Source organism: Vombatus ursinus, unplaced genomic scaffold (assembly GCF_900497805.2).
Source record: "Vombatus ursinus unplaced genomic scaffold, bare-nosed wombat genome assembly UNPS02014773.1, whole genome shotgun sequence".
In the NCBI taxonomy this organism is placed as follows: Eukaryota; Metazoa; Chordata; class Mammalia; order Diprotodontia; family Vombatidae; genus Vombatus; species Vombatus ursinus.
In genome coordinates this window covers 32,879,692-32,892,247 of record NW_020954551.1, presented here as the reverse complement: position 1 = coordinate 32,892,247, position 12,556 = coordinate 32,879,692, and the positions used below count along the sequence as shown (strand labels likewise).

The following is a 12,556-nucleotide window of genomic DNA, read 5'->3' as shown; positions in this document are numbered from 1 at the left end:
TGTCTGGGAAATATATTCTTAGCTGGGATCGTAGGATCATATATAGAAAGTTTGAAGGATCCTTAAAGGTCATATATTCTAATCTCCTAATTTTATAATTGAGGAAACTAAAGCCCAGAGACATTCACAGTATTTCTGAGTTGAAAAGGACCTCAGTAGCTTTATAGTCCAACAACTCCCCCACCCCCACCTCGCCCAATCCCCAGCTGACCACAAGAAATATGTCTTACTGATTGATGTTGAATGCTTCACCTGTTAAATCCCTTAAGCTTTTGTTCCTCAGATGAACTCTGTTCAAATTGCCTGGCTTGTTTTCCATTTCTTGTGCCACAAAGTCCCCTCATTTCACTACTTTTTCAGTCCTGGTTTCATAAGATACAAGAGCTGAATGGGAAATTAGAGATGACCTAGTTCAGCCCCACAATCTAATGCCAGAAGGTGAGAGCCAGAGAAGTGGCACAGGTAGCAAGTGTCTGACCTTGGATCTTCTGATTCTAAACCCACTGCCCTGAGAAGCAAAACCCTTTACTTTTTCTTCTCTGCATTGAGAGATGCAGGAAAGATAGTAGTCATTTTTGTCTGATAATAGTCATCATTTGAGAGTATGTAAGAGGAAACACAGATTAGTTATCTATAACATGAGAGGGCTAAGTTAGATAAGTTCAGATAAGTTAGTTAAGTCCTTTTCAGCGCTAAACTTTTAGTGTTCTGTGATTCTGGGAAAGACTGGAGTGCAGGGAGAATTGACTGAAGAATCAGTTTGTAGATTAGTTGGCAAATTTTTCCAATTCACTTTCACTTTATGTGAATTATTATTTTTGCATTTCTTTTCTTTTAGGATGTGTACAGTTCCCCTATTTCATTGATTTGTTGTTATTATTTTACAAAAGAACTTTCTTTAAAAAACATAAATAAATACCTAGGACTGAGAAATATTGATCAGTCCTAATGTTAAATTCCTATTAGGGGTTTAAGAAGGATCCAAGGAAGATTATATGATTTGCTTTTTTTGTTCAGTCATTCAATCATGTCTGACTCTTGGTGACCCCATGGACCATAGCATACCAGGTCCTTCTGTCCTCCACTGTCTCTTGAAGTCTGTACAAGCTCCTGCTTGTTGCTTCTATGACACTTTCTATTGACCTCATCCTCTGTTGTTCACTTCTCCTTTTGTGTTCAGGCTTTCCCAATGTCAGGGTATTTTCCAATGAGTCCTGTCTTCTCATTATGTGGCCAAAATATTTAGGCTTCAGCATCAGTATTTGACCTTCCAGTGAATAGCCTGAATTAATTTCAAGTATTGACTGATTTGACCTCCTTGTTATCCAAGGGACTCTCAGAAGTCTTCACTAGCACCACAGTTCCAAAGTGTTGATTCTGCAGTGCTCAGCTTTCCTTATAGTCCAACTCTCACAGCTATACATTGCTACTGGAAAAACCATAGCTGACTATGTCGATCTTTGTTGGCAAGGTGATGTCTCTTCTTTTTTAGTATGCTGTCCAGATTTATTGTAGCTTTCCTTCCAAGAAGCAAGTGTCTTTTAATTTCATGGCTGCAGTCATCATCTGCAGTTGGACACTGCTTCCATTTCTTTTCCCTCTATTTGCCAGAAACTGATGGGACCAGTTGCTATGATCTTAGTTTTATTTTTTTTTTAATGTTAAGCTTCAAGCCAACTTTTACACTCTTTTCTTTCACTCTAACCAAGAAGGGTTCTTAATTCTTTACTTTCTGCTATCAGAGTGATATCTAAGAGTGTTGATATTTCTCCCAGCAACCTTAATTCTAGCTTTTGATTCATTCAGGCTGGCATTTTGTATGATGTACTCTATATGTAAGTTAAATAAGGTGACAATATATAGCCTTATTATCCTCCTTTTCTAATCTTAAACTAAGAAGTTGTTCCATGTTCAGTTCTACCTGTTGCTTCTTAACCTATATACTACAGGTTCCTAAGAAAACAAGTAAGATGATCTAGTACTCCTGTCTCTTTGAGGACGTGTAATATTTTGTTGTGATCTACACTGTCAGAGACTTTAGTGTAGTCAGTGAAGCAGAAATAGATTTTATTTTTCGAACTCTCTTGTTTCTCCATAATCCAACAAATGTTGGCAATTTGGTCTCTAGTTCCTCTGCCTCTTCAAAAACTAGCTTGCACTTCTGGTAATTCTTGGTTCACATATTGCTGAAACCTAGCTTGCGTAATCTTGCTGGCATGGAAATGAGTGCAGTTGTTTGGTAATTTGAATGTTCCTTGGCATTGCTTTTCTTTAGGATTGGGACTTAAAGTGATCTTTTCCAATTCAGTGACCATTGTTTAGTTTTTCAAATTTATTGGCATGTTGAGTGCAGCACTTTAATAGCATCATCTTTTAGGATTTTATATAGTTCAGGGAAATTCCATCACCTCCACTAGCCTTATTGTTAGCAATGCTTCCTACTTGAATTCATTCTGCAAGAAATCTGGCTCTCAGTCAGTAACCACATCATTGTGGTTTTTGATGATATACTGGAGTGGTTTGCCATTTTCTTCTTAAGCTCACTTTATAGATGAGCAAACTGAAGTAAACAAGGTTAAGTGACTTGTCCAGGGTTATACATCTCGTAAGTATCTGATACCAGATTTGAACTCAGGAAGAGAAGTCTTCCTGACTCTAGACCCAGAGTCTATCTACTGCACCACGTAGCTGGCCTATTTCTTTGCATTGCTCATTTAAGAGAACCTTCTTATCTCTCCTTGCCATTACCTGGAATTTTGCCTTTCTCCTTTCCTTTTTGTTGTCCATCTTTCCTCAGCTATTTATAAAGCCTTATCAGACACAGCCATTTTGCTTTCTTGCTATTTTTCTTTGTAATGTTTTTTTTTGCTGCTTCCCATACAATATTGTGAACCTCTGTCCATAGTCCTTCAGACACTCTCTCTATCAGTAATTCTTTAAATCTATTCATCACTGCCATTCATATCGGAAAGGATGCTATTTAGATCATACCTATATGGTCTGATAGTTTTCCCTACTTTCTTCAATTTAAGTCTGAATTTTTTAATAAGAAGCTCATGATCTGACCCAAAGTTAGTTCCAGGTCTAGTTTTAACTGACTGTGTGGAACTTCTCTACCTTTGGCTGTGAAGTATATAATTAATCAGCTATTGACCCTTGTTTGCTAAAACTAGCAAGTTATCTTTTTTTTTCTCCCCCCCACCCCCACTTAATAGTATTTTATTTTTTCCAGTCACATGTAAAGATGGTTTTCAACATTCAATTTTATAAAATTTTGTGTTCAAATTTTTTTCTCCCTTCTTCCTTCCTCTCTCCCTCCCCAAGATGGCAAACAGTCTGATATAGGTTATACATGTACAATTGTATTAAACATATTTCCACATTAGTCATGTTGTGAAAGAAGAATCAGAACAAAAGGGAAAAAAAGAAAGAAAAAAAAAACAAAAAAAGTGAAAATAGAATGCTTTGATCTGCATTCACATTCCATAGTTCTTTCTCTGAATGTGGACAGCATTTTCCATCATGAGTCTTTTGGAGTTGTCTTAGATTATTGTTTTGCTGAGAAGAGCCAGATCTAGCAAAGTTAATCATCGCACAATGTTGCTGTTACTGTGTACAATGTTTCCTGGTTCTGCTCACTTCGCTCATCATCAGTTCATGTAAGTCTTTCCAGGTTTTTCTGAAGTCCGCCTGCTCATTGTTTCTTATAGCACAATAGTATTCCGTTGCATTCATATAGCACAATTTGTTCAGCCATTCCCAAATTGATAGGCATCCCTTCAATTTCCAATTCTTTGCCACCACAAAAAGAACTGCTATAAATATTTTTGTACATTTGGGTCCTTTTCCCTTTTTTATGATCTCTTTGGTATATAGCCCTAGAAGTGATATTGCTGGATCAAAAGGTATGCACAGTTTTATAGTCTTTTGGGCATAGTTTGAAATTGCTCTCCAGAATGGTTGGATCAGTTCATAATACCAGTGAATTATCTTGACAAAAGTCTATTAGACTCTGCTATGCTTCATCTTTTACTCCAAGAGCAAATTTGCCTGTTGTTCCAATTAATGTTTGATTTTCTACTTTAGCATTCCAATTCCCTGTGATGAATGTGACATCTTTTTTATGTTATTTCTAGAAAATGTTGTAGGTCCTCATAGAACTGATCGACTTTGGCCTCTTTGGCATCCATGGTTGGCGAATAGACTTGTATTCCTGTGATGTTGAACAGTTTACCTTGGATTCAAACAGATATCATTCTGTTATTTTTGAGATTATACCTCAGTACTGCTTTTCTCACCCTTTTATTGACTATGAGGGCTATTCCATTTCTTCTAAGGTATTCTTGCCCACAGTCGCATATGTAATGATCATCTGAATTAAATTCATCCATTCCTATCCATTTTAAGTTCACTGACACCCAAGATGTTGATGTTTAATCTTTCCATCTCCTGTTTGAACACATCCAGCATACCTTACATTACATGGTTGCCAGCATTTATTTGAAACACATAATGTTGTATAGTGATCATTGCACACTAAAATGTTCCATGTCATCTGTCCTTAAAAAGGGAATGTTTGGACATGACTAGTAAACATATACAAACACATCCAACATAATTCTGGTAGCACTGGGAGAAGGTAGAAGTAGAATGAGAAAAATTTCCCCAAATAAAAGAAGTATGCAAGGAAGAGCTTTTGTAGTGAAGGGTAAAATGGAGATGGGGTTTGTGGCCGGCAGTGCTTGAACTTCTCATTAGAATTGGTTCAAAGAGGGAAGAATATTTATACATACTCATTTGGGAATAGAAATCTATCTTACCCAGTAGGGAAAGGGGATAAGAGATATGGGGATGGAGTTGGGGGAGAGGATGATAAAATGAATGCAGGCAGTGGTCAGAAACAAAACAGATTTTTGAGGAGGGACAGGATGAAAAAGAGAGAGAAGGAAAAATAAAAGAAATAAGATGGAGGGAAATACAGTAATAATCATAACAGTGAAAGTGAATGAGATGAGCTCATTCATGAAATGGGAAGTGGATAGCAGAATGGATTAGAAACTAGAGTCCAACAATATATTGTTTAAAAGAGACACACAAAACAAAAACACACACACAGATCAAATAAAGGGCTGGAGAAGAATCTAATATGCTTCAGCTGAAGTAAAAAAGGCGAGGGTAGCAATCATGATCTTAGACAAAGCAAAAGCAAAAATAGACCTAATTAAAAGAGATGACCAGGGAAACTACATTTTGGTAAAAGGTACCACAGACAATTAAGTGATGTCAAAATTCTTTTCAGCAAATTTCTCTGATAATGCCCTTATTTCTTCAAAATGTATAGGGAACTGAATCAAATTTATAAGAATGTAAGTCATTCTCCAGTTAATAAATGGTCAAAGGATATGAACAGGCAGTTTCCACAACAAATCAAAATTATTTATATCATATGGAAAATGCTCTAAATCACTATTCCTTGGAGAAATTCAAATTAAAACAACTCTGAGTTACTACCTCACACCTATCAGAAATGATGAATCTTGAAGGGGATGAGGAAAAATAAATAACTGATCCAACCATTCTGCAGAACAATTTGGAATCATACCCAGAGGACTATAAAAGTGTATACCTTTTGCCTCAGCAATACCACTGCTGGGTCTGTACCACAAAGAGATCAAACAAAAAGGAAAAGAACCCATATGTACAAAAATATTTGTAGCTGCTCTTTTTGTGGTGGCAAAGAATTGTAAATTGAAGGGATGCTAATCAGTTGGGGAATGACTGAACAAGTTGTGGCATGTGATTGTGATGGAGTACTATTGTGCTATAAGAAATGATGAAGAGGTGGTCTCGGGAAAAAAAACATGGCAAGATGTATATGAACTGATTCAAAGTGAAGTGAGAATAACTGGGAGATCCTTGTGCACAGTAACAACAATGTAATGAAAATCAATTGTGAAAGACTTGACTACTCTGATCAATACAATGATCCAAGACAATTCCAAAAGAGTCATTATGAAAAAATGCTATCGACACCCAGAGAGAGTACTAATGAATTTGAGTGCAAATTGAAATGTAATTTCCTCTCTTCTTTTTGCTTTTTTTGTTGCATTATGCCTAATATGGAAATACATTTTGCATGATTTCACATGTATAATTAATTGATGCCATTTTGCTTGCTTTCTCAGTAGATGGGGGAAGGGAGGGAGAGAGGGAGAGAATTTGAAACTCAAAATTTAAAAAAAGAAAATAGTATTAAAAATAAATAATGAATTAAAAAAAATAATCCCAGTAAAGTGGAAAGACCACTAGACTTCTCTCAGTTTTCTCATCTATAAAATAAGGGGGTTAGACTGAGAGGTTACTGAGGTCCTGTGTAGTTCTGAATCTATAGCTGATAAAGGTAGAGAAAGATCAGGGCAAATGTAAATTTTGCATTAAAAAAATCCTTTGTAACTAATCCTTAAGCAGAGTTATTTTTGTGTCATGGGCTTGCTTTTTACCTTCTCTAAAGTACCGTGTGTACCAGCAGCACTAGATAAATAACACGTCCTGATGGCTTTGCACCCAGGTGATAGAGGAAAAGTTGAATTCAGAGGTAGCAATGGCATGCGGAGTAATCAAATTCCTGCCATTAGCAAAGTGAAGCAGAATCCAGAGACCAAGATTTACAGGTAGGGCAAGATCTTGCTTTTGTCCACATTTCTGAGTTTACCTCATTTCTCTTGAGTTTGACAGGAAGATCTTGGTTAGAGAAAAGAAACACTGCTAGATGTGTTTCTATATGCCTTGGGATTCACCCACAAATAGGGGGCATGACAATGATGGTGATTTAGTAAAGGATTCTGAGAAACAGACAGGAAGGAAGAAAACCAGGAGGAGAGCAGTGTCATGAAAACCCAGAGAGGGAGGTATATCCAGGAGGAAAGGGTGGTCAACAGTGGCATGTCAAGAATGAAGAGAATTGAGAAAAAAAGCCATTAGTTTTGACAGTTACTGGATTATTAGTAACTTTGGAAAGAATAGTTTTAGTTGATTGATGAAGTAGGAATCAAGATGACAAGTCACTGAAGCAATTTTCAGCATTTTTTACACAATGGATAGTACTTAAAAATAAATGCAAAGAAAACAGAAGCAAGGCTAGAATAAAGCACAGACAAGCAGGGCAGTTTTGAAAGACAGGTTGAATTTATTATATACTTGGAAAGGAAAGTAAGCTGTATAGGGTAGAAATCCTACAATTTCATGTACAATCTTCTGTTCTACTAGGCATATGGAAATGCCCATTTTATTTGGTGTTAAGTTCAGAATAAAAAAGGTGAAGGAAACAGTAAAAGTGTATTTTTAGCAGGGGAAAATGTAAAAAAAAAACACCTTAATAGACATTCTTACAAGCATTTACTTTCTTTCTCTCCCACTCCCCTTCTACCCCAATTGAAAAAAAGAAAGTCAAAACCTTTGTAAGATAAATCTGTGTGTGTGTGTGTGTGTGTATATACATATATATGTGTGTGTGTGTGTATATATATATATATGTGTGTGTGTGTGTGTGTGTATATATATATGTATATATATAGTCGAACCAAAAAAAAAATTCCCATATTGAGCATGTCCAGCAATACAGGTCTTATTCAACATCTTGAGTCCATCACCTCTTTCTCTGGAGGTTAATAACATTCTTTATTATCGCTTCTCCAGAATCATGGTTGGTCATTCCATTGATCAGAGTTCTTAAGTGTTTCAAAGTTTATCTTAACAGTGTTCTTGTCAAGTCAACAAACATCTAAATTCTTATTGTTGACTTGCTATTATATAACTTGTTCTCTGCTCACTTCACTCTGCACCAATTCATACAAGTGTCAGATTTCTCTTTCATGATTTCTTATGGCACAATCATAATTCATATTATACCATAATTTCTTTATCCATTCCCCAGTAGATGGGCACCTGTTTAGAAAAATTCTTTACCCAGTAGTCAGCCTGGGTCTGTAGGCATGCAGTCCTGCACCAGACTCCTATGTAAGCCTTTTCAGCTTTGGAGAACCTACCAGAGATTATTCTCCACTGGCACAACCTTCTAGAACTTAGAAAATACCTGTGAAGAATACAGAAGAAACATCTATGAGGGAAGAGAATCAGGATAATTCAATGCCACATAATCAAGGAAGAGTAGAAAGTTTCAAGAAGGGGTGGCTGAAGGTATCAAATGCTACAGAGAAAGGTCAAAGTTAATACTTAATTACTGGCTGTTGTGATGGATGGCTGAAGCAGTGAGAATGAAAGTCATTGGAGTTTAAGTTAAGGAACTGTTAGAGCTAGGTTGTTAGATGACTCAACATGGATATTGATGTTATTTATGGTTAAAAGAATAGGCAAATTTCAGAGGATTTTGTGGATTTTTAAAAATTCCTCCTCTACCATCTGTTTTCATTGATGTGGCATCACATCACTAAGAAACCTTTGAGGTTTGTGTCCTTAATGTACCGCAAATATTTTCCTTTAACAAACCAGTGGCTTTAGCTGGTACTCTGAAAGCTCCAGTGTAAATTGATCATCCAACATACTGAGTTAGTTGACAGAGTTGACTGTTCTGCTTACTTATCTGGAATGGGTTAAATGCTTTGTACCCATTGTATTAAGAAAGAAAAGAAACCTGCTCTCTCAATTTCCATATTCCATCTTTTGACAATGGGAAGATGCTGGGTCCTGGGCATATGGCCCCAGCTTTTCCCAACTTGTCATTGCTACTTGGCTCTGATGTAACTGGATCAGAGTTGGACAGGTAAACGTGACAAGTAGTACAAAGTGTTACCTCCCCACTCCACTTTCACAACTTGCATTTGGTATTTAATTTATCTTAGGTACCACATAAAATTTTCATCTAAGTGTCTTAGGAAGAGTGGAAAGGGAACTGTTCTATATAATTATTTATAATCTACATTCTCACCTGGGAAGGATTTCTAATTTTTGCAAGATTGTAGTCAAGGAGTAGGTATTATCTGTATCTACCTAACCAGAGCTGATCCTCAGTAAAATTGTGAAGTAGGGGGAAGTTTATCCTTGGTGCTCTCCCACCTTGATGCTTATTACCCTCTGCCTCTTCCCATTAGAATACCCAATACTCTGTTCTGTTTCTCTTCTCTGTCAAAACTTCCCCCTGGGTAGCTGCCATGTTGAAAAGGATGTAAACGAATTCACACAAGTGTAAGTAACTGCTAGGGACCTATTATGTTTGCCCCTCAGGATTATTTTAGTTTGACAGAAGTCAATGCTTTAACTCATAGGAACAGACTTTTAGTGAAGTTTATTTATGTATCTGTGATGGGCTAGTTATATTGGCAGACCCAGGACTGTCCATGCATTACTTAATATAAATAGCTGCCAATTCCAGATGTAAAGCCTCCCTTGCATTCAGTTACTATTAATAATAATTACTGATGTTTACATAGTACTTTAAGGTTTGCAAAACATTTTTGATGCATAATCTCATTTAAACGTCACAACAGCTTGTGAAGTAGATACTGCAGATATTGTCATTCCAGTTTTATAGATGAGAAAACTCTCATGTGGAAGGAGTAAGTAACTTGTTCATAGTCACATAGTCAGTAGAATGAAGTTCCTTGAAGTCACCTTTTTTTTCATCTTTGTCTTTTTAACCGCAATGCCTAGCAGAGTATCTTGAAAACTATGGAGGCTTCATAAATGTTTCTTGAATTGCATTGAATTGCTTGTTCGGTCTTCCTGACTTCTAGTCTACTACTCTTTCCACTCTTCCGTCTTACATTTCCTACTTAGGAAACTCATTTTCAGTCATTGATTCATGTTGGAGACAAATCCATCCACACTTCTGTTTCTTGCCTGCTTTCTCTATTCTGATCATATTAGGAAAAGCTTCGGTTAGGTGGAGGTGAGTAGGGTTGAGGATAGCTTAGTTCCCTGTCACTAAAAGTTAGAATCATAGAATTACAGAACTGGAAGAGATCATAGGAATATAGATTTAGAGTTGGAAAGGACCCAGAAGAAAGGACTCATCCAACCCCTTCATATTATAGAGGAGAAAACTGAGGGCCAAAGAGGTTAACTAAATGTCTTAGCCAAAGTCTTCCAGGCTGTGCATGGCAGAATTGGGATTGAGTATGTCCTTTGGCTCCAGGGTCATCTTGTCTGATCTTCTCATTTAATTTCATTTTAGAGATAAGGAAAATGAAGCCAATTGAGGTAAACTGATTTATGTGTAAACAGATGCTAGTTAAACCACCTGTTAAGGATGTTGCAGGGAGGATTCCTGGTGGAAGGTAATATACTTCTTTTACCTTGATCTTAGGCTATAGCTCCCAGATCCAAAACTTGGTCCTGCCACTTACTACGTGTGTGACCTTGGGCAAATCATTCTCTATAAAAAGAGAGGGTTCAGTTAGCTCATCTGTGAGGTCTTTTCCATCTGCCCTACACTTAAGCAACTACTAGCTATATCAAGCAATAGGTTTTCAGTGTTTAAATCTATAATTAATAGTCGTCAGGGCTTCCTATGTTGTGCACTATATTTTTCTTTTTCAACATTTCATAGAATAAGAATCACTGAGTTTAGGTTTGGAAAGGACCTTTCAGAGGCCATTTATTCCAACCAAGGCCTGGAAAAGTACCTCCTGTACTATCTAACAAGTAGTCACTCAGTCTTTGCTTGAAAAGATGAGGTGAGGGGGCAGCTAGGTGGCGCAGTGAATAGAGCACTGGCCCTGAAGTCAGGAGGACCTGAGTTCAAATCTGGCCTCAGACCAAACACTTGACACTTACTAGCTGTGTGACCCTGGGCAAGTCACTTAACCCCAATTGCCTAACCTCCCCCCCCCCAAAAAAGAGAGAAAAGCTGAAAGGGAACTCAGGGCTTCTCCAGGTAGATTATCCTCCCTTTTTTGTTTCTCTTCCCTCCTCCTCCTCCTCCTCCTCCTCCTCCTCCTCCTTCTTCTTCTCTCTTTCCCACCCTCCCCTTTCTCCCCCCCCCTTTCATTAAACCAAATGTGACTTTGTAGCTTCCAGCTGTTGCTTCAGGTTCTGACTTCTGGAGCCAAGCAGAACACATTTATTCCTTCTTTCATGTGGTAGTCCCTCAGATACTTGAAAATAGCCATTAGCTTCTCCCTTCCTCTCTGTGCAGGCCCCCTCCTCCCCAGTCTTCTCTTCTCAGGGCTAAACATTCATAATTCCCTCAGCCAGTCCTTATGCACTCAACATCCTTTAATGAATTGGTGCTCCTGTCAGTGTAAGTATTCTTGCATTAGTATAGAACACAAACCACTCACCCCTGTCCTTTCTTTGTTCTTTATAAACTCCACAAATGTCCAATTCAACCTGCTAGAAGACTATCTCGAGAGTGCCAGTGAAGCCCTCTTAAGCTGTGCTGCTCCTTACTCAAACCTCATGATAGGCCTTTATCTCCTTGTTTAATTATACATTTCACCAAATCATTTTGGGCCTCGGTAATCATTGGAGGTACCTGCAGTTTCCTTGTGCCCACCAGACATCTTTCCATCGCCATTTGGACAACTTGCAACTTTTAATTCCTCACAGATCGTGGTATCAGAATATTTACAACTGCAGAGCATCATGTTGAAAAGATGGGTTTTTGAACTGGGAAGCAGCGTGGGGTTATCAAAAGCACTGTGCAGTTGTATATTCATCCTATTAAAATGTTTTTTGAAGTGGATAAGGGTAATATCTGCATATATTTTCTCCATTATAATGAGAGGGGTATATTCTTTGCCACTATGTACACTGTGACCAAATCTGTGGAACTGTGAGGTCCATTATCATGGCATTTTATTGACGTAAGACTGTAAGCCCTAGGGGCAGTGACTCAGTCATTGTGCATTGCTTTGTGCCTTGCCAATCAAAGTGCAGCTTGCAAATAGCTTAAGAAATGCCTTATGATAATGCTATGTACATGTCCTTTTAGCTCCAGCTCAGACATCATAAGAGACCTCATAGAGGAAAAGGAGTTTTTGGAATTAAGGTAAGTATACATAGTCATTTATCTGAATAATTCAGTGGATCCATGATCTCATTGATATGGGTATTCCTTTTATCAATGCATATCACATCCTATATTGCTGTCTCATCATGCACATCTTTTGTTTTGCTCTGCTAGTAATCTTCTACTCGATGTACTGAGCACTTTCCTCTACCTCTCTTGACATCAAATAAATACCAATAGAGTGTGCAAGCTATTATTTATCCTTCACTTTCAATGTGTGACTGACTCACCTTCTTTTCTAGTCATCTATCTTTCTGATGACATTTTACAAAGGAATTGACTAGGGTTCCAGGAGCAGATTATGTCTGTTTTCCAAAAACAAGCTTAGCTAAATACACAGAAGCTCAGTAGGCCAGCCACCTGGTAATAAATTCTTTGACCATGGCAACCCATGAAACATAATCTCAGCTTTCAAAATTAATGTATACCATGAACTAGTAAATTATTATAAATATTTAACCAATTTGTTAGATCAAGTAATGTTTATGCACAATCTTATTTAAACAAATTATACCCATGAGGGCTAGA

General features: G+C 37.4%; 1 protein-coding gene across 4 annotated transcripts in view; it reads left to right on the top strand.

The window, feature by feature from the left end:
• RAD18 (RAD18 E3 ubiquitin protein ligase) overlaps nucleotides 1–12,556 on the top strand; it is a 133,665-nt gene that overhangs the window by 99,785 nt on the left and 21,324 nt on the right. For 2 of the 4 annotated variants that reach the window (XM_027864085.1, XM_027864084.1), the window contains exon 12: nucleotides 11,951–12,007. The exons of the other annotated variants lie outside the window; for them this stretch is intronic. In XM_027864085.1, the coding sequence (XP_027719886.1) occupies nucleotides 11,951–12,007 (57 nt within the window). The remainder of the gene's footprint in view (nucleotides 1–11,950; nucleotides 12,008–12,556) is intronic. 4 annotated transcript variants of the gene reach the window in all.